This window comes from Alternaria burnsii, assembly GCF_013036055.1.
Source record: "Alternaria burnsii strain CBS107.38 chromosome Unknown 705, whole genome shotgun sequence".
NCBI classification, from domain to species: domain Eukaryota; kingdom Fungi; phylum Ascomycota; class Dothideomycetes; order Pleosporales; family Pleosporaceae; genus Alternaria; species Alternaria burnsii.
In genome coordinates, this window is record NW_024066107.1 from 1215936 (window position 1) to 1237992 (window position 22057).

A 22057-nucleotide genomic window follows, 5' to 3' on the forward strand; every position below is an offset into this window, starting at 1 on the left:
GTTGTCGCCAGAGGCGCTTGTCGTCTAGATCGCCCACTCTCAAGACTTGTAGTCGCGGCGATTCAGTGTTGGCGACTACCGACCCTTCAACGCATAAGGCCGGCCAATTCTCCAAGACACGCGCTGACATGGTGGAGTACAAATTTTGCCTTTCGTCGCTGGGAAGCCATGGTGGGCGGACCTGTCGTTTGCTGCCTTCTTTGTCTTCTGGAAACCATCGCCTGGCTGACACCCACGGCAACGCCTAACATAACTCCGATGATCAACGGAGTCGTGTTTCTTCGTAAGTGTGCAGAGACTGTGGGTTGTCAGTGAATGTCAGGTATGGTCGGCGCAAGATCAATCAAAGAGACTGCCGGCTCCCTGTCCTTGCGGCTGTGTTTCCCAGTTGCTACCTACTGGAAGACAAAAGACGTTTAGCCTGCGTATAGCAATCTGCTCGCTCCATGCCAGCCGTCGCTCTGGGGATATTGACGACTCCACTTTGTGTGCGTCGATGTCGCAATGCCGCGGAGGTGTTGTAGACGCGGACTGGCAGCAGCCACAGCCACAAGTCTGTGACAGCCTCGAGCGGCGCACCAAGTTTATGTCTCTGATCTTTGTGTCTGCAGAGGACAAGAAAGTCAGCGACTTGGTAGCACAGTGCGCTTGTTGTGATGCTGTTCATCGCTGGCGAGGAGGCGTTGAAGCTGTGGCTGAAAGGCGCCTTCTCGTAGTGACTCTCTCAAGGGCAGGCAAGGGTCGACATCAGGAAGGAAATGGCTTACCAGTCTGTACGATCGAGATCGTCCACTTCCACTCCCCTGTCTGTTCGTGCGGGCGTCGATGGTAGCGGCGGAAGGGTTGTTGCTGGCTGCCTCTGCCTAGTCAGCGCAATATCCGCAGATGCCACCTGAGGGTATCACAAACTTGTCTGGCTTTTTAATCCGTCACACCAAGTTCTCCGCCTGCTTCTGCCATCAACGTGAGGTGGTCTTGTTGTCGTGGCGTGGTTGTTGGTGGGGTGGTCGCGGACCCCCGACCGAACTTGCAAATATGAAGCTGAGGCATCAATACCCTTCCCCGGAAGTGAAGATACCAAGCCAAACGCAATGCTTACAGCGCGAAAATCCGTCGCAGCCCTTATACAACAGTTTTTCGTACGGCTCCATTGCTTACGAGTCCCGCGTCATAAGAGCACTAGAGGGCGCTCGATGAATGCTATCTCTGTCCTTCACGGGATGATAGTATCAGAGTCTAGGATACACTACAGCCAAACAGCCACTGCGTTATATAACAAGATTGTGAACGATGCACAAGAACCTTCTCAAGCTGTTTCCCCACTTGATGCAAGGATTTGACGTACCAGACACGTCCACAGAGTTCACCCAAGTGCTACATACCGCTGTTGCACTCTCACTTCAGCTGACTCTTCGGGTATTTAAAATGGTATGAAGAAATTGTACCCAGCTTATACCAAGATCTTATCCACCGTGTTTGGTGCCCGTTAGCAAGACCGACCCAGCCTGGAGCAACTAGAACTGGTTAAGATATCACACCATTCCTTGCTCATCTGAACCATGCTGTCCGCCTGGCGCACGAGAAGATCTGTTGGCATTGCTGTCCTGGATGCGTGGCAGTGAACAATAGACGCTGTAAATTCGTCAAATGTGCTCCATGTAGAGCTCATGGATGGTGTCATCTAGTACATGATGAGAGTTATCAAGGCGTCAAGCTTTTGCAATGCCTGTGAGCATTGGGGGCATCAACACGCCACAGTCACTCTTTTGCACTTTATTACCTCGTTCTAGGAGGAGTCGTCAAATAACTCATGAGAACGCCACTCTCTTGAATAATATAAGGACAAATCTGTCTTCGACATTGCTGGGTGACTGAGAGCAACCTGTCGTCATTCCTGAGCTGCCCACTCGCCAGAGGTGGCCTAGCGATTCAGAATTGTTTGGCACACCCACGACCGACTTCGTTTGGATGTATTTATGGATTAATTAGGCTCTTTTTCATCAACAAAACACTTACTAACTCATGCCTTAGGTTCGGATCGGCCGGCGGCAATGAGACGTAGGCAATCGACACGGAGCTGAACTCATCTTTTGTCGCTCTTGTGTTCACCTCTCTGTAAGGTTGAACGTTGAGTCGCACGCGGAAACCTTTGATATCTAAACTTTCTACATTTTTAGGTCCCCAATTTCGCAGTACAATCTTAGTAACTTTCGTGTCCTTTGTGGCACGGAGGTCCTAAGTGACGTCTTCTTTTGCACCAGTTGGAGATTGGCGAATGTGAACGCCAGAATTGACATCGGCACATCGCAATGTTCATATGCCAACGAAGTTCTGTTGAGTGTCTATACGGATGAGTTGATCTCTGATCTATCAAACAGAAACCCACAAACTCATAGCACAGCTGACAGATGTAGGCTTCCGGCATCGTTGCTGAACTGTCTTTTTTCTTTCGTGTTCGACTCTGTGGACGCTTCTACATGAGTTTGGACTTTTACTTTTTTGCTTGTAATGATGCGGCGAACGCGAATCGCTGCTTAGATGTTGCCGTGCAGCACTACATCATTCCCTTAGTCACCAGTGAGTGAGCGATTTGAAGTATATGCGAACCACTGGTAGAGCTTTGGGCAGCTAAGTGGTAAGCGTATGGCATAAAGAGGCTTGTAAACCAACAGCGAGAAGGCTTGCGGAGCTGACGTCCATAATTGTGGTACGGAAGCTATATCACCCGGAGCAGACGAGAAATGATTTCGACAACGAGCACTCTATCCTTGGCGACTGTGACAAATGTTGTGGTTGTTGAAAGCTGCACAAACCGGATCGAAGACGCGATCCAAACCACAAAGAGAATTGGCACACGTAGGCCGAGCGATATCGAGGTCTTGGTGTGGTGGATTTGATTTGGCATGGCATAAGTACTACGTTAAGATTACTTGACCATAGAGCACCATCCCTGACAAAAGGTCGAAAACTGCATCGAAGGATATTCAGACTGAGACTTGCGTTAGAAGAATCTGAGTTTACACGGATCGATCTGTTGTTCAAATGCAGACACGTTTGCAGTCAAGATTTTCTTGCGACTGCTTGCTGCATTCCTGCAGCGCATGCATTCCATTCGCCAGTATAGCTACGCACTCTTCTGCCAGCTTTGTCTGCTTCCCGATGGCCTTACTCTCGACGTCAGTATCGCCAAAAGACATCGTCATCAAGCATCCAGGTGTCAGGAGCACGTTGATCTAAAGCTTGTAGACACACTAAATGGCCCGGGCCCATGCATTGAGATGCCACCTCCTCGTACCTTTCCGAATCCTCCTTACTATCAAAGATCACCTCATAAGGCTTGTTCAAATACACCTTGCGTATGTCAATAGCGACGTCAAGGAGTGCTGAATGGACTTGAGCCACGATCGCTGTACATGCGGCTTCAAAATCTTCAGGTGTCATAGCCAGCAAGTACGCGGTTCCACCCATACCCTCGATCTCGCGATGAACAACGTTGTTCATCGTTTGGGTGTATGCCTCCCGATGCAGAGCGTAAATTCGGTATCTTCCATCTTCCGCACTGTTTCTGTCCACGTTTCTCAAGTGATATGTGCGGTAGTAGTGGGCGAAGCTAGCGCAGTATACTGTCTTCGACCCGGGATGATGGCGATGATAAGCCCTTGCATCTTGCAGTCCTGGAGCACGACCGTATTGAGCCGCTGTGGTGTCGCAGTATATTCCTGTGCCATTCAACCGCGCGAGTCTAGCCGCATCAGTGGTATGGTCTTCCTTGGTGTTTGTAATTCGGAACATTGAGTGCCATCTCGCAACTGTATCTTTTGTCGTAGGCTTTCCGTTCGGGTCTAGATACTGGACTCGCACTTCTTGATCCGATAGTACATTGTCGACGTGCGCTTCGTGGATCTCGATCGAGGGGTCAAGGTCTGATCACGTTGAGTTCTGGTTGAACATCGCAGGAGAATGAAGTAAAGACGAACCTTGGTAGAGAAACGCCATCAAGGGGGCAAATATCATGAGGACAGAGGTGCATTTATTCAAAGAGAGAAAAGCAAGTCGACCGCGAGGAGAAAGGGGACCGTTCTCCTTGAGTGTCACCGTACCCAGATGGTTGGCCCTGCCGAGCGCATGGATTTGGCGCCAGTTTCCCTGTTGCTCTTGATGAACCGTCTCTGATATGACTGGGTAGGGGTTTGTTGTTTCGCTGTATTCGAAGAACAAAGCCGTGATTAGAAGTTCGATACGGTCTAGCTTCTGGATGCGCTCATTGCGGCTTTGGCAGTCAAAGCTGCAATACATGTGGGTATCAAACTGAACAAGGATCCGCGTATCACAACCGCGCGTGCTCAGATATGGTACGGCACTGCTTACCAGGCGATTGCAAGCGATGTCACGACATGTAATAGCTGCTCTCGATTGGGACATCCTGACATGTGGGTTGGAGGGGTTTCCGCAAATACTGAAGATATGGATTGGCCGTGTCAGAAAAATGTCGGGAATGACGCGTATTTGAAGGAATTCAGGCTTTTCGAAAGCGTCTAGCGAGATTTGTGCTCAAGCTACCCGTTTGTATCGGACTTCGCGGGCACCGTGGACAGAGATATGGGCCTATCAGTCTTTCACTTTCACACTGCGGTTACGATGCCAATGCGAGCCACATACTCGCAGCCGCTCTGGATCTAAGCAGTGCTCACAGTGACCTCTTTTGGTAGGTCACTACAGCCAGAAGGAGACCTGCGTGTATTTGGAACCAGAGCGATGAATTCGTGCTGCTGCCCGAGCCACCTGCGGCCAGGGAGCGGTACATGGTGCTCGACGACTTGTTGCATGGCAGCTTAGTCAAGCAACAAAAGGGTATCATGTAATGGCCAGCCAATTATGTGGCCTAAGGTCCTGACTTGAAGAGCTCGTCGTAGTTGTCTAAAGTTTGGCTGTTTATGCAGGTATCAATCTGACTTCCACTTGTATAGTCACCACCGACGGAATGGACAGGCTAATGGTACTGGAAGTAGACTCGATAACCTACACGGATGAAGATTCTGTTAGTCGAGTTGTATTGATGCCTGTACATCACTGGAAAGACCGACCAAGGCCTTGTCGGTGAGCTTGTCATGGCCAATGGCCAGACTGATGAGCAGCTCTGCACTTCACGACATCCACTGCGCAGACAAATTGGACTGATTCTTGGTCATTATCATCACTCAGGAAGTCATGAGCGATACCAAAATGCGCAGATTTGGTGGTTTGCGTATCATGATTTTGCTGGTATCTGGAATCATGCGCTAAACGAAAATCTTCACAACCCTTCTTCTCCCCGAGTTCCATCCACTCAAGCCGTATCCCAAGTTCATACGTAAGGCATTGATAGATCAGCACTGCTTAAATGCCTTGCCATAGCATAACCCTTTTACGAGCTGAGACTCGCTCCAGAGATTCTATGATCTTCTCATGGCCGGTATCGAAACAGTCTTGAGCGATGAGCTTGTGATGTGTTTCCCTATCGGGTGTGGGAATACACAGTAGGTCTAGATTGGTAACTAGAGACCGAAGACTGATCTCGACGGAAGCAAGTATCTCCCTCTCGAAGCTTTCCCACTTCGCGATGTCTTTATCCAGCAGAATCTCAGGCCCTCCAAGCCCATTCATCTTCGCGTATATCTTGTTGTTGATCGTTCGAATAACGGCCTCTGTTCTGTAATTGCTCCAAGTAGCGGCTTGATGTAACTTCTTAAGGTGGGCCTCGTAGGCACCACCGAGCTGCGTAGAGGATTGTGGTCGTGCAGGATAACTGCAGACGGCGTATAGTCCTGCTGGGCGGAGGTACTGAGGCGCTGAAGCTTCGATGTACAGTCCCTCTTCTTCAACGAGTCCGTCTGATTCTGGGTAAGCGTCCGAGGAGAGGATCTTGAACATTGTGTGAACAGGTGCGACTCTTCTTCGTTCCCACGTAATGACATCGATGCAAACGACAGGCTGGGCCTCGAAGACGTCGTTCAAGTCTGCTTCATCGACTGTGATTGGAAGGTGGAGCTCTAGATGGCGTCTTGTTAGCGGTCGGGATTTACTGTATGCGACTGAAACTTGGCGTACCCTCGATCAACCAAGCCAGCATCCCAGCAAAGACCTTGCACACGAAAACGCAATAATTGTGGGATTCCATAGCTTCTTCTGCCTCAATGGATGTGTATCCTGTTTCTTGAGCAACAAATTGATCGCCCAAGTCTTCTTTGTGGCAGAAGAAGAGATGCAGTTCATTACCGACTGTCTCTTTGCGCAACAGTACACGGGAATCAACCACTCTCGTGATGAGGGTGAAAATTGCGATCATAAATGTTGATATACGATTGAGGGCATGCCTCTGTAGCGTGGCTTGCGGATTGCTCATGCTGAGACGAATTTGCTTGTCGTGTTCACGTGGGATAGACAAGGTACTGACAAAGGAGGCGTCGAAGTACAATACCTTCGAGATTGGAAAGTGTCTTGAGGTCAAGGAGATTGGCTGTATGTGCGACGTGCGTCAGAGGTGAAGGAGAGACATCGACCCTGGTGTTTTGATCTTCCAGCGACTGGACCTCCCCTCGCTCTGCTGCGAAACCGGCCGACCATCTTCTTCACGTTCACCTACTTTCATGTACAGAACGAAAAGGGATACAAGGGCTGATATGTCATTACATTCGCTGACTACAAACACCTTGGATGCCTATCTGAAATGGTGATGATGTTCAATGGCCGAATGCGCAAGTCTCCAGAAGGTCCACAACACAACAGACCTACACAACGAGTGTGCAGATCGAAAACAAAGGTGGGTAAATCAATCCGACGAGGATAAGTAGCAAGCCTGAGGTTGTCTTTTGCAGAAATGCTCTGTATGGTTCACGTAGATGAGCTGGACGACCACCAAGACTTGGGGAACGCGTCATTATCCGCACTGTCACCTAGCCAATCTCCGCATATCGGCCAAACAAGTCTCACAAGTGACCCTGAATAGCAAAAAGATTCACTCTATGTCCCTGTCATTGCCAGTGATCGAAGCAAAAAAAGATGCCACGGCGCGGCTTTATACTCCTTGGAGATTCGCACTGTGAAAGATCAAATTAGCGAGTTCTTTAGGAAACGCAGGGCGCGGAACGCGTTGACCAAACAGAGTACATAGTACACACTTCTGGTTAATCCTAGTAGTGGTGAGATGCAGACTCTTTAATCGTATTATATAGTGGTATTATATAGATGAGTGGTAGCGGTTGGTATAGTAGGGTAGCAGATTGGTCGTAGCCTTCATGGGGGTGAATAACGGACTAAAGCGGTTTGCACTTCGAACTCATGTGCTTTATGACAATCGAACTGGTTTATCTGGGATCTTTCACAGCTTTGGCGATGACAAGATGCTATCTACACCAGCATATAGTGTTCACTGGATCAGTGAGGACAATAACTGCGCGTCAGCGCTTTTTGGCCTGCCTACGAGTTTGCTTGTTCAGATGACATGCAAATACCCCATTCACAGATAGATAACCATGTCACACGAAGACTTGTACATGGACTGTATGATACGGTTCAGTACGGTTCCCACCTTTACGCTGAATCATATATTCGTTGCGTATCATATTAGAATCACACTATAGAATTGCTCGTGGTGCAGGCCAGTCGCAGCCTTAGCTTTTGGTAGAAACAACTATAAACGAGAAGCATGCCATGTTTCTAATCCTTTGACCCAGTAGTCGTATTGCTGCTAAAGGAGGCACCAGTTCAGTTAGCTGCCACATTACTTGCTGCCGGCAGCGTACTACATATCGTATAGCGCCATTCCAGGAGTGTAGCTTGCTGGAGACGTTTGATTCGACGTAGACGTATTCAGAACCACGACGCCATTGTATTCCACCAAACGTATGAGCTCCCACGTTCTTGCGCTCGTCCGACAGTCTCAAGCATGCGCGCTAGCCAGTCGTGCGCCCCAAACCCTCTCGACACAATGCTAAGAGGTAAACAGTATTACGGTCGTTCTTAGATGCCGTAGGTAGGTTCTAATGATGAATACAGAAGGAGAGAGGGGCTAGTGGGATGTAGAGATACTGTAGCCTACGATATGTCAATTCGCGATTTCCTAAGTGATCTAATTGTACGTATCTTAACTGCGCCCTATGATCTATCAGAAGGCTTCCTTCTTCGAAACTGGCGTTATGGTACTTAAAGACGTCCATGCATCCATTATGGTCCGCAGCTAGGTCTGAGTGCCACCTGTTGTTATATTATCGTGGAGGTTTCGAAAGCCTGAGCTCAGCCATTTTCTTTATGTTGTACCTGAAGCAGCTCCAATTCGCGCACCGTCATGTCGCTGAGATCCTACTCAGTGGAATCTACGCTGGCGGCAGCTAGTAGCGCCTCGGTGATGGCTGTCTTCTGGAAACGAGGGCGAGGGGAAGAAAGGGACCGTCGCTCTTTGGATATGTGGCGCACGTATGAGGTTGTAAAGCGTGACTGGCAAGCAATTGAACGCAATGTCCTTGGCTGAGCCGATCAAAAGCATGTCTTTGTCGTTGCTTGGTTCGACTACGTTCGCAGCGTGAGAGGGATAGTGGTGCATATATGCAGCCACACTGTGTATTTGGGTACTGCAATCTTTCTTGAGATGGGGAGTCGCCTTAGTACGAAGCGATCCGAAATGGTTGTTATCCTTTGGCTCATACGACGAGCTTCTTCGATCGCTGCAAGGGCAGTCGAATTGTCATTTTCGAGCTTCCCAATCCCCGTCTGGTACAGCTAGCATCGCTCGAAGACCTACTATCGTTGTCTTAGATCCCTAGCTGATGAATTAATCCTCAAGTTGGCTGACCTATGTTTCCCTGGGGGGTTTCCGCTGTAGTGTTTTAGACAGTCGATCAGTGCGGCCTCCAAGGTGTGCTTCTGACCGACCCAGTCTTCCATATTGCCGTGATTGGAGTCTTCCCTAGACAATTTTACAGAAGGCTGTGACCAAGGCGCTAAGTTTGGGTGAGCGACTTGGATAGATCGAGCGTTTTGGAGGAGCAAAGCGCACGCACTTCCGCGCTAGTAATAACATCCAAACGCCCACGCTGCGAGCACGAATGACAGCAACTCTTGCTACACCATTCTTCCAAGTCACTTTCATATCTTCTCCTCAACTCATGGCCACCAACTCGTGTGTAGCCAGCATGCCAGTCGCCCCACCTCTCCCGCCCCTTTCCCTTCGCCAGATCCTTCTTGTACACCTCATCGTATTCCAAGAAGCGGTCTTTGGTTACCACGTCTACGGGTACGAGATTTTCAGGTGGTTAGATATCGTCTGCGACATATGCTATTCGGACTCCTATTCGATAGCCTTCCTCTCATCGAGCCGAGATTTCACATCGAGGCTCCCCGACATGTCACGAATCAAGTCAAGCTATGTATATCGCGCTTACATCATGAGGATGAGATGCGACACATTCTGTGCGATCATGCAGCCTTTCGTAGAACAACATCTGGAAAGTAAGCTCCTGCGACGTACTACAAGTTTTGCGCCGTGGATAACTGACCGATCATTGACAGAGCTTCTCGGCCTCAGCAACGCGACTGAGTGGAGACGTTCTCGTGCCATACCAAAAATTCTTCTCCTCTCAGACCTGCGAGGTTTTCACAACCCACCTGGTCACTCAGTTTTGGTGATAACCGACGGTCACGGTGAAGAATACATCTTCGATGGTACTATCGATCAATACGGATGGAATTGGGTGACACATTGGCTCATGACAAGGGATGAGCTTGTGGAAAGCCATATGGATCTGAGCCAAGCTCCGTATTTGGAAGATTACTTTGGAGGAGAACAGACTATTCGTGCGGAGGCGCTGAGCATGAACAACGAGTATGGATATTGGGCTATCGCGAGCAGGCGTATGGAGCAGATATTTGAGCAAATGGACTGGCACTCTCTGCGTGGATGCGCGGAAGATGAGATTGAGGCGCAGATTCGCGCTCTGAGCAGGGCCAATTTTGCGGGTGCATATGAGGAGGCAGTGGCACAGTAGGACAGGTCTCTATGACCTCGTCAATGACACTATACTGCCTCTATTTTCAAAGACAACAAGAAACAGTTCCCTTGGCATCACAGCTGAGTGGGATATTTAGTGAAGCCGCTCCCAAGTTTACAAGGGTGCACTGACTTACCACTAGCGCCTGATTTCAAGATGAATCGTCGCCGTCTCTCTATACTCTTACAACCACCAGGACAACATATCCTCGAGCAGAAATCGTTCTCCTGCTCACAAATCCATCATGATGTCAGCTGCATCTACCACAAACACAACCCGCCTGTCCCTGGAAGAGGTCTTGCAAGTACTCCTCGTCTGCTTCCACGCCGCCGCCGATACCGCCCCAAAGGCCATCCCCGCATACGCGCTTGAGCTTCACGATCCTTCGGTCCCAGTCCCGATCTGGAAGATTTGGTCGATAGAAGACCTGAGGTTCACCCCGCCTGACCCCGAAGACCTCAGCCGCTGCTCCTTCCTGCCACCGTGGTTGAACGACGCACTCTCGCGCTTTAACATGTGCGACTGGTTCATTCTAGTTCTAGAGGAGGAAGTGGACAGACTGGTCAGGAAGCTTTTCAACGGACGTGCCCAGTGGTTGACATATTGGCCAAAGATCGACCGCATCTTGACCTGGCGCAGTAATCCGAATCAGCCTATGGTGCTGATGCACTCCGTGCTGTACGTCGAGACAGGCGATGGCAGACAGATGATCATGGATGGCACCTTGAGGCAATATCTTTGGGAATCATCGACTTGGCTTCAAACATGCCAAGAGTGGTATGTCGGGCGCGTGGACTGGCCTCGTGGTTGGGATTTTCCTTCGCAGAAGATGAGATGCTTGGTGAAGTATGAAGCAGCACGTGCAGCAGGCGGATACTGGGCCTTTGCCTACGTAACATTGACACAGTTGTTCGGCGACCTGGACTGGGAGGAGTTGAGGGGTCTGGGACCAGTCGAGCGACTCGAGTGCGTTAAGAGAATGGCTGAAGGAAAGCTCGCTGGATTCCACGGATGGGCCCCCAAGTTTGGATGAACCAATGCAGGTGGAGACCAAAGGAAATGAATGTATGAATGGAATTCTTAGAAATGACAAGTGGTTGAGAGATGGATACCCAAGTGTAAAGCGCTCGACCGCTGGCCACGAACAATGCTCAATTCCCAAATTCTTATGCTGTTGGTGCCCACTTGCTCTTCTTCCTTATTCGTGCACCGTAGATGTAGAAAAGAATGGGAACAGGAAGGAAGACTACGCAGATGAACGCCAAAAGACTACTCGCCCAAGGTACACCAAGGTTGTGGTACATGGCATGCGTAAACAGTGGGAAAAATGCGCCTGCGAAAGAGCGAATGAAGGTATTGACCGCGATGGCACTGTTGGAATAGAAGCCATAGCAGTCGATGAGGTAACTCATACCTTGCCAGAACGGCACCATGCAGCCAAAACCGAGGAGAGCAACCGAGAGCACTTGTGGCACCCAGGTGATGTCGGGATTGCTAGTCCAGGCGAACCAGAATAGACCAGCAGGGAGTGCAATTGCCCCTAGAATCATAGGTGGCAAACGCTCCTCCGGAATAACCCTGCCGTGCTTGTGGAATGCGCGAGTAAAGTTTGTGGCGGAGCTATAAGCGATGCAGCCAGCACCCAGCAGAATGCCAACGATGAAGGCACCAAATGGCAGCTGCGATACCCCCAAAGACCATCCTCGTTCTTCGTGGAACGAAACCGGGAACTGTCACTTGTCAGGCCTTTTTATCGAGGATTATAGGGATGAACACTTACTGCTTCGAATAGTAGGTAGACGATGCCGTATAAAAAGCTCATGTAGGCTGTCACAAGTGCTAAGATTGGTTCCTGGATGAACATGATGAATGGCCTCAAGAGATAGACATTGACAACCTTATCGATTGTCAATTTGTTCTCGTCTGCTGCAGCGTGGTACTTGTCGTTACCCGTCTCCCTTCGTAACCTGGCAGCTCGCAGTTGCAGTATCCTGGCGGCTGACGTTTCCGGAACGACGAAGAAGCCAATGCCTCCGAACAGACCAGCCATGATCAGTGTGATCCACGACGTCCACCGCCATCCAAGGTGTGATTCCGTAATGAAGCCACCAGCAATGGGGCCTGCTACGGGGCCGGCAAATCCGCCGGCAGCGAAGACACAGATGGCATAAGACCTAGGGATGGGATCCCACAAGTCTGCAAGAGCTCCACCAACGACTGCCAGAGGCGCAGAGGCGAAGAATCCACCCAGGAATCGACCGACGCATACCGTTGTAATGTTCTGCGCGAGTGCTACTGGGATCTGGAAGATAGCAAACAGTGCAAAGCCAAACATCAAGGGAGGCTTCCGGCCAAGCACTTCTGACATGGGTCCAAAGGCAATTGGACCGAATACGAAACCCTGTAGCTCTGTGTTAGCCACTGGGTAGCCGATCACTGAGGAGTTGCTCAACGTACCAGGACGAATAATGCTACGCCAAGGGTAGCTGTGACCAGTTCAACATCGAACTTCTCTTGGACAACACCGATGTTGACACTGAATATCGAGCTGGCAAATGTGACTGTGAAAACCATGAGACCCATAGAGATAGTGATCCCCCATCTCCGCTTTGGCGTCCAACTCTTGGGATTGTCAGGGTCGTTGGGTCCATCGAACTCTACGAAGAAGGACTCCGTATCTATCGGAGGTGGCACGGTGCTGCTTGAAGCTTTCTCCAAGTCATGTGTCGTATCTTCCTCGCTCTTTTCGTAATCATCCTCTCTTGCAGCTGGTGTCTGTTCTGGAGGCATTTGAGACTGCGGCAATACTGGTGTATGCTGGGGGCCTGTGTTGGAGTCTGCCATAGCGATCGGAGAAGTTTGAGAGTCAGCGAGACGGATTCTTGGCTACAATGACGGAAGGCCGAGTATTTGTATCATGTCCAACTTGGATCCGTGGATATGTACTTATTCCCGGAGTTTGCATGGATTTAACGATAAAGAGGCGACGATCTTCTGCAGCCGCCCCTTGACCCACCTTCAGCGCTTCGCCATCTACGCGAAGTCAACTTGGCGTTTTATTGCGCGTTTGGTGCTGTCGCGCCATGATAAGGCTCCGCGGCTGAAGTGTCTGTTCGGGTGCGTCTACGATGGAAGAATGGCGTCCTGAGCAAAAGGAGTTACCGCGTCATCGATTCGTCGAGGTACTTTTCCTGCAGCTAGTAAGCGCAAAACAATAGTGCGGCTGCTTTTCCGGATGACACACCAACCTTCATCCAACATCATCTCAGTCAGCCCTTTCGTACAACCCGATAGACCAGCAGCGCCCTCGTACATGTATTATTTTCACCCAGAGTGTGCATTGCGATCGTCCTCTGGAAATCAGCTCGACGCGAAATGACCAGAAAAGCTGAAGAGTTGAGAGTAACAAGCCCAGATAGCACGACCATACCCGCAGAATTCGATAGATAGCAACAGGCTTTCGCGATGTCCAGGTTAATGTCTTTTGAATGCCGGCAACTAGCATACAACATCGACCTACCCTCTTCCAGGAAACAGCTTCTTCCAGTTGAGCTGATCCAGCGTTTAGCACATCGACATGAGCAGGACGCGAAATGCCTATGACTACGGCCATGAAGACTGATACTTCGACCAACCGTACGACTGTTGGACGCAGGCGTACGGAGATACCTACATTGCATCTGCCCCCTCCGCCGTTCCCAGCACGCGCTCATCGTCAGTAGCCTGCTGGTCATCTCCTTCGTCGATATCTCCACATATCTATCTGGCTTCGCGAAGCTTCTCCGTACCAAGCAAAGACACTAGCAAATAGGCCGTCCAACGAGAAAGGGTCAAGGCTAGAGGAGCATGCTTGATAGGCGACCGAGAACAATACGGAGAGGGAGGCGGGTCCGGCATGCGCCTTGTAACCCAGGTAGCAAGAAAGACGTCCCTGCAGATCCACAGATTATACATTTGGGCCATAGGTTTGAGTACGGAGGGGAAGAGGCAGATCGATACATGGCTGCACAGACGTTAACAGGGCCTCGTGTGCACCAGAGTCATCTTGGTCTTTTGTCTCATCGATATTTCCGTATCTATTACGGCTACCTTGCCTTGCAGATACACCAGCTTTAGCTGGAGTTTCTCAGGTGTAGTCTCTTTGTCATACTGGTCTTCCTCATTCCCCTATTCGACACCGTCTCTAGATCATTATTGCATTCTGTTCGTTATCGTTCGCCTGGATTATTCGCTTCAGACTTTCCCATGTAACATGGATCTCTGAGACCTCTAGTTCCGGAAATTCGTCTTTGAGCGACGTGCTGAGCATGGAAAGGATTTTCTGATGAGAGCGTTCATACCACTCATTCTCGACCGGAATTCCGCATGCATGGAGCTCCCTCTCGAGACCTTCCTCCGACCCAAGAGTAAGTACAAGGAGTAGCACCCAACTCTGTCCGTGTAACATGTGAGGTGCCTTGTGTACAATCGAATTAACGATGCCTTCCCGCTCTGCCTGATCTAGGGCCAGCAAATCCTCGACGCTCCGGCTTTTGAGGCCATCAAAGACATCTTTGAATATTAGCATTGGAAATATCTCAGGCTCCTGTCGCGGCTCATAATCATTGCCTGGTCTCCCCCCTTGGTACCCGGTACCAGAGCAACTTCATCACGACCACGGTCATGATCCTGATGGGCCTCCACCCATTGGCGGTTGGTGGCACTCGCTGGGTATCGTCCAGTATTTCAATACATTTTTGAATCGTGTCCTCATCGGCCCTATCGGGCCGAAACCATCGCCTCAGCCGTTCGTGACCGCAAGAAGGCGAGGGCTTGCCAAATTTCGTGATATTATTCGTGTGTAAGCAGTACCCAAGTATAGTGGCCGGCGGCCATTGGCCGCCCGAAATCAATAATAATCATTGCCTGATCTCGGGATAGGGGAAAGGGGATCAACAAGCCCCTTAAAGCGCAGTCTGATGCTGCTAAGATCTTTCCCTTGCTTCGCAGTCAAGTTGTGTGGTTCTTTGTGGTGATCGTAAGCAGCTTCAAGTACCTCAGTTCCTGTCTTAAAAGCAAATGCTCGGGCTTTCTTGTAGTCTTTTTGATCATAAAAGCCGTAGTCTTTATTTCCGCACTTGGACCAGTCGGAGCAATTGTTCGCTTGTCGCAAGATTACCTCAAGCATTTGCTTCTCAGATAACGTACTCGACTTTGTATCAGCAACAGCGTTGTCCATTGTTCCTTCTGGAAGTGCACTAGCAGCTGACTTCTTGCTCTTCATGACGTCTAGAGGTCTTCCAACTACTTCCCGTTCGCGGTCAGCAACCCCATAGAGTGGATTTACCATGTCAGAATCGATGCGAACCAAGAACACGTTGAATCTTTCCAAATCACTTTTGATGTTCAGGTTCTGGTCTATCATAGAAACTGTGTTCTCTAGGTTATTCCAGGTATTTTTCGCCTCTTTTGTAACGTGTTTTGGCCAATACCAGGTCCCCAATTCCAGTGAGTCATTGGTAGCTTCCGGATTTTCTCCCTCAGTACTTGAAGGCTTTCTTATCGATGATGTCAATAGGTAGTTGTAATTCGTCTTTGGACCACCCCTTCGTCTCACAGCGATGATGTCTCCAATCACAACTGGACCATTGTTGCTCGGCATTGAAGCTTTCAACCAGAGCTTCGCCATGTCGGCAGGCACTCTGATTTCGTCATGACCGTCCGAAGTTGCACTCTTGTCCGACTTGATCGTGGTGGTCCCAGACATGAGTTGCAATTCATCACTTCGGATGGTCTCCGTTAGTTCTTGGTCATTATCCGACATGCCGTGTCCAATGTCTCGAATATTACCCAGAGAGATAGCGGCAAATGGATTGAGACCCCTATGCGGCGCTCTCTTCTTGTACTACTACTAGTTATGTAAGCAATCACATCGCAGATCACCAGTGCTAATCATTGCGAGTTTGCTTTACGTCACGAGTGGCTGCATCAAACTCAAAGGCAGCAGGTTCATCCCGTAGACCGATATCTGTAGCTACAAACATTGCGCGACAGGCACCGCGAGAATGCCAGTACTCAACGAAAACAAGGACTGACATGTTACACAGACCATGCTGGCAGAGTATAGGCGGTTCTGCAAACGTATGTTCAAGAACGTAATGTCCGTGGAAGAACATTGGAAGAACCATCTTCCTCTTTCACTCAACTCATGTAGTGAAGTCAAGTGTTTAAAAAAAGGTCTGAATGCAGTCGCTTTGGCTAGATGGACAACGAGCATCAAGCATTACGAGTGGGCATGAAGATCAATTCCATAGCTATCCTAAATCACATCGTTTGTACCCTCGAATTCATCCTCACCCAACTTCTCAGCACGATCTGTGGTCTTCGCAGACTTCCGCTTTTTCTCAGGTGGTTGCTTGCTGGTCGGCGCGGCGGAACCCCTCTTGTTGCCCTGTTTGGACCCTGATGCTTTATCTACTGCCTCGTCTCCCTGATCAATCTTCGAAATAATCCTTGTCTCCTTCTCCCCCGCAGCTGCTCTAACCTTTTCCGAGACAAGTTGCTGTTCAGAGCCTTGGGACTCTACGCCGCTACTAGATTCAGCGGCGTCTCGTGCAGCTTCATCAGGCTCTGTCTCATTTTCTGCATCTGCCACTAAGCTATCTTGCTCTTTTACTCCAGCTGGTTCGTCATCTTCGCTGCCTTGTAATACGGACTCATCCTTTTCGTCTCTGAGAGGGTCGTCATCACTGCTGCCATCCACCCCAGAATTCACGTCAGTATCCAGACTGACGCTCTCAAGTATCTGAACCTCGTGCCACTTCGGTATCGATACTTTCTTGAAATCTCCCGCTTTTTTAGCTCTTTCATAATCTTCAAAAGCCTTCGGGAAGTCAGACTTAACAACAGTTCTCTTAAGCCATCGCAATGCATCGGTTCGGACCAATATCTCCACAATATCACTCTCCCACCTTTTCCTGCGCGCGATACCTCGAACGTTCTCACTGAAAGCCGCACCAACCTTCTCAGTCAAATTCGCGTCTGTCACTATAAAACCAGGCGAGACCGCTAGATTTTGCTTCTTGTGGTGCGCGTGCGAAGTAGTGTTGGTCGGCTTGCTCATGTGTGCTTTGCCACTGTTTCCCTTATTGTTAGTTAACTCTGGTTCACGCTCTGAACCCTTTTTGACTAGACCATCTTCCTCGTCCCCTTGGCTGATCAGATCGCTAGCTGTGGTTTCTAAGATTTCTGCCGGTTCTGGAGCATCGTCATCGTTATCGAGTCCGTTCAATAGCTTTTGAGCATGTTGCAAGGTCTTTGCGCGTTCAGCCTTTATACGCGCTTCTTTCTCGGCTTTACCCTTCTTCTCTGTGGGCATCTCACTGTTTCGGTCTCTTCCACTACCTGAATTGCTACTCATGTCTTCGTAATGGCTACTAACGTCTTTTTTTGATAGGTTGTGATATTTGTCGCAAGTGTGTGATTGTGATTAAGAGACGCAACCTACCAGGCTGACCTACGGTCTATGTTTATACCCTGATTAGGTTTCCACTGTCGCTCCCTCCTTTGTGTTGAGGCAAACATTGGTACTATATCTCAAGCAATATTTTGATACAATAGATTGTTCTAGCTGGCTCTATTCTTTGTTCCAGTGAGAAGGTGATGTGCTCCTTCACAAAGAAGTCGTTAGCAAGGACAGTTCGAACAAATCTGATGATGCACTAAGAGTGGGCGAAGTATCTGTATCAATTCGAAGCTCACATGCCCCGTCCTGACTCTGAGTCTGTGTTGTGATTTGCGATGTGGATGATGGTAAAAAGGTTTCGATGTATTGGCATAGATTTATTTACTTGATGGCGATGACGGGGGAAAAGTTCTACAGGAGCCAGGTAGGTAGCACAGACACAAAACTAGGTTCTAATTACAATTCCACACTCACACACCTACAAACGACTCTCCTCTCCATCAGTTCCAACCAACCCAGTTCTTACTCATTACACGCCATACCCGCACCTCACCTGATCTCAAGTCTCCCATCTTGAAGCTCTCGGGCTTAACCTTCTTGTGCTCGCGTCCTTGCTCCCAAGCCCGCACCTTCTTCTTGCTACCGTCCCACTCGACAACAACACCCACGTGATCTGGCTTCCCTACATCCATTGCGTACTTGGCATGCATTGGTCCAGTTTTACCCTGAAACTTGGCGTTGCGGAAGCTGATAATGTCACCAGGGCGGATCTCATCGTAAGATTGAGTGGACGCGTTGGCCAAGTTAGCGTAAACGAGCGCACCATAGGAACGGGTCGAGATCGGAGGCAATGCGTCATTGAAGGGCTTCAACAGCTCATCAACCAGACCGTGCGGCGTGCCGTTGCCGACAACAGTGTTCTGTTTTGACTCGATGGTCTTGGCTATCGAGCGACCATACTGTTCGTACGCGTTCTCTAGCTGGTCTGGGCGTTGGCTGGGAGGTGGCGGCTCATTGCGCTGCTCCAGGTCAACGTCGGAGACATTGGTGGCCTCGAAGCGAGCGGAAATGATTGTCTGTGAATAGTCAAGGTGAAGAACCTTGATGAGTTTCTCTACAGTGTTGCCTGACTGCGACTCCTTCATGTCTACCAGGACGTCTTTGCGACCCTGCAGTGAAGGAGGGAGCAGTTTGGGTTGAGTCCACCAATGCGACGAAACCCCCAAATCGATATCACTTGCAATGAAACCTTGGTTCGTTGTCGGACGGGTCTGATCCATAGAGGAGCGAGTTGTAAGCATCTGGACAGCATCGAGTGATTTTCGAGTGTTCAATATCCGAGGTGGAGCCTCTGTTGCAACGGGTGAGAACATTGAAACAGGACGCTCTTGGGGTGGAGGTGGTGCCATTCTTTCTTGAGCTGGGGGAGGTGGAGCCTGCATGTGTGGAAGAGGTGGAGGTGCATGCTGGTGCGGCGGGGCCTGAGGCGGTGGAGGTGGCGGTCTGTCGTGAGACTTCCGAGGCGCAGGCGAAGAGTACAAATCGTCCTCATCGTCTGATTGTTGACGCTGGGGCATGGGAGGCATCGATGGTGGCATTGGTGGCGGTGGACGACTCTGTGGGGGAGGCGGCTGACTTTGCGGGGGTGGTGGAACTGCTCTAGGAGCTGCAGGAGCCGCAGCCTGTGGAGGAGGTGGTCCGGAATACTTGTACGGATCATACTCGTCGTCATCTTCGTCCATAGGGGCGTTGCGAGTCGGCGGCGGTACCGGGGGAAGAGGAGGAGCACCACGTGGTGCATCTGTTGATGGCCGATTGGGCGCCTGCTGGGGTGGAGGAGGCGGTACTGCACGAGGTGCAGTAGGGGGAAGAGGTGGCATGCCGTGAGGAATTGTGGGCGATCGCGCTGATGTTGGCTCGTCTGTCAAGGCGCTGTCCTCTACACTTGAATCCCTAGCATGTGACTTCAAAGCATCTTTATGAGTTGCCTCTGGTGCCATGTCCGTGTCATAATCACCTTCGTAATCGGTTTCACCCTCGTTGCGGTCAAGCTTGCGGATTGGCAGATCTTCATGACGCGAAGGGGGCGCTTGTGCTGGTGGAGGTGGTGGAGGTGGCCGGCTTGTTGTAGGAGATCCGGGACCGGCAGAAGGGATAGGTGGCGCACGCCTCTCTGATGGCTCTTGTGATGGCTCACCGGAAGCAAAATATGAGAGTCGCTTGTTGGGTGCTTGCATTGGAGCAGACGGTGTGTTAGCAGTGTCTGTCATTTCATCGCCAGACTCAGATCCAGGTCCAGGAGAGAGAACCTGAGGAGGGGGTGGTGGCACTGGTCGAGCTATGTATTGTCAGTATAAGCTTGAGCATCATGAAGCGACGTGACTTACACGCTGCTGGCACCGGAGGAGGAGCAGGTCGTCCTAAGGATTGTCAGTACAGTATCAACAAGAACGCAATCTACAGCCTCATGCACACACATACTAGACACGCATACAGTCATAACATACTCCGATAGACCGTCGTAAGTGACATAGGTCTTTGACAAGGTCTCGGAAGATAATGGCTGCAGGCAGTCTTGGGTATGGCGTACGAAAGCGTGAATTGGTTTGCGAGGAATCAGGAACTTACGGTCTGTTGGGACAGGTGGGGCGCCACTGCCGGTAGATGTTTGTTGAGTTGGCTGAGATGCGACGTCCTCTACATCAGGTACTTCGTCCGCTGGATGAGCGCTGGTCACAGGGTGCGAGGTGTCGTCTTCCTTTTCGACGGAAAGCGAGCGGTCTTCCGGCTCTGGGCTTTTGACGGGTGCCATGCCAGGCATACCAAATCCGAACATAGGCACACGTTGCTGGGGCATGCTGTACTGTTCGGCGTCTTCGGATTTCTTCTCAGTGGTCGACTTCTTCTTTGGTGGTTTTGGTGGAAGACCGCCCATGGGCATAGGACCGCCAAACATGGGTATGCCGCCCATGCCGCCGCCCAATCTCCTCATGCGCTCACGTAGCTCTTCTTTACGTCTCAGCTCCGCGGTCTCCTCATCTTCCTCCTCCTCCTCTTCTTCCTCTTCTCCGGGCACATCTTGCTCGTCGCCAACGTTGGGCTCTTCGGCAGGAGCATTAGGTGCTCTAGGGGGTGGCGGCGGCGGGTGCCTGCTCTTTGGTCGGTCCTCGTCCTCTTCGACACTTGTGGACTCTCCTCCAGCATCCTCGGTGTCTCCGGCGGCGGATTGATCGGCATCGTTTTCGCTAAGTAGTTCGCGATTGCGGGCTTCCGAGTCCGGAGATCGAATGTCGTGAGATGCCCGCGGAGGTCGATTCTGGTCCATGGACGCACGACCCTTGGACGCTCCACTTGTCACGCGCTCTAGACCGGTATCTTCGCTGTCTTCAGCGTGAGCGTCTTGGGACTCGGTTCTCCTGACTACTGGCGGTTTAGGCTTCGGCTTCTCCTTGTGCGCAGCTGCCATCCTTTCTGCCTGTTCCTGCTGTTGTTTCTGAAGAAGGGCAATGCGCTCTTTCAGACTCATCTTGGGCTGCTGCTCTTCTTCGCCTTCATTTGTTTTCTGAGAATCATGAGCAACCAGTCCCGCACGCTCTGCATCGTTCTGGTTCTGCGCCTGGCGCTCTGCAATCTCGGGATCCTCCTCACGACGGTATGTCTTGACTGGTGGAGCTGCCGACTCTCGGGTAGGAGGAACGTAGGCATTCCGACTCGGCGGCGGAGCCACGAATGGCTTCTTGACAAAGCTCGGGGCGACGCCAGCTGGCTTGATAGGTTTAGGCGGAGGCTCACTTGTCTTGTTGAAAGCGGCGATGCGGCTCAGGAAAGCATTGTTCTTGGCGGCGACAGGTGGCGGGGCCTTCTTCGCAGGAAGGGCTGGCTTGGGCGACTCTGACTGCGGCGGTAGGGCTTCTTGGGCCTTCGCGCTCGACGCAGAGCGGGGCGACATGGGCGACATGGGCAACGGTGTTGTTTTGGCAGCTTGGGGCACCTCAATGGGGGCAGGCTGTGGCTTGGGTGGCTCCGGCTCCTGAGGTTGAACTGGCTCTGGTTCCTGCTGAGGGGCCTGGGGCATGGGGGGAGCTTCTTGCACAGGCGGCTGCTCCAAGGGCTTGTGCCGCGATGCTCGGTTGGGCCGTGGCGGCGGCTCTGGCTCGTAGCGCTCGACAAAGTTCCTGGGGAAGAGGCCATCGTGCTTGGTGCCGCTCTCGTCGGTATATTCACCCACATACCAGTCGTCGCCCTCCTCCTCGGTTACGGAGATTATCTGGCCGACCTTGAAGCCCAAATCATCTTCGTGGGGGGACGCGTAGTCGTAGACGGCCTTGACTTTGTACATGGCGACGGGCTACAGTGGTGGATGCAGTCGTTGCAGCTGCAGGATGCTCAATGGGGGGGTGACAGCTGCGGTCCCTGCCTAACAGCGCTTGGGCAAGATTGTGTGGGAGCTCTCTAGGGCGTTGTGCACGGCGGGTCTCGGACGTGGAGCTGCGATGACGCGGATGTCAGCATGTGCAGCAATGCGGGAGGCGCGGAACAAAGTCACGACGTACCATTCAATGCTTGCACCCTCACAGCTCGGGGCGAGGGG

General features: G+C 51.0%; 5 protein-coding genes across 5 annotated transcripts; 1 reads left to right on the forward strand and 4 right to left on the reverse strand.

Annotated features, from left to right (window-relative positions):
- Positions 1 to 3297: 3297 nt before the first annotated feature.
- Positions 3298 to 6382, reverse strand: GT037_000449 (uncharacterized protein; the record flags this gene model as incomplete). The annotated part of the gene is made up of 4 exons (XM_038925496.1): positions 3298 to 3923; positions 3978 to 4535; positions 5514 to 6029; positions 6088 to 6382. Coding segments are annotated over 4 exons (1995 nt in total), but the record flags the coding sequence as incomplete, so codon positions are not given.
- A 2698-nt stretch (positions 6383 to 9080) lies between these two features.
- Positions 9081 to 11055, forward strand: GT037_000450 (uncharacterized protein; the record flags this gene model as incomplete). The annotated part of the gene is made up of 3 exons (XM_038925497.1): positions 9081 to 9483; positions 9544 to 10015; positions 10239 to 11055. The coding sequence occupies 3 exons, from the start codon at positions 9081 to 9083 to the stop codon at positions 11053 to 11055; spliced, it is 1692 nt and encodes a 563-aa protein (XP_038791353.1).
- Positions 11056 to 11188: 133 nt separating this feature from the next.
- On the reverse strand, positions 11189 to 12866 carry GT037_000451 (citrinin biosynthesis transporter; the record flags this gene model as incomplete). Its single annotated transcript, XM_038925498.1, has 3 exons — positions 11189 to 11752; positions 11803 to 12423; positions 12480 to 12866. The coding sequence occupies 3 exons, from the start codon at positions 12864 to 12866 to the stop codon at positions 11189 to 11191; spliced, it is 1572 nt and encodes a 523-aa protein (XP_038791354.1).
- Positions 12867 to 14205: 1339 nt separating this feature from the next.
- On the reverse strand, positions 14206 to 15825 carry GT037_000452 (uncharacterized protein; the record flags this gene model as incomplete). The annotated part of the gene is made up of 2 exons (XM_038925499.1): positions 14206 to 14642; positions 15210 to 15825. 2 exons carry the CDS (start codon positions 15823 to 15825, stop codon positions 14206 to 14208), a joined length of 1053 nt encoding a protein of 350 aa, XP_038791355.1.
- A 495-nt stretch (positions 15826 to 16320) lies between these two features.
- GT037_000453 (sh3 domain containing protein) lies at positions 16321 to 21805 on the reverse strand (the record flags this gene model as incomplete). Its single annotated transcript, XM_038925500.1, has 4 exons — positions 16321 to 17405; positions 18020 to 19804; positions 19854 to 19886; positions 20095 to 21805. 4 exons carry the CDS (start codon positions 21803 to 21805, stop codon positions 16321 to 16323), a joined length of 4614 nt encoding a protein of 1537 aa, XP_038791356.1.
- Positions 21806 to 22057: the final 252 nt, after the last annotated feature.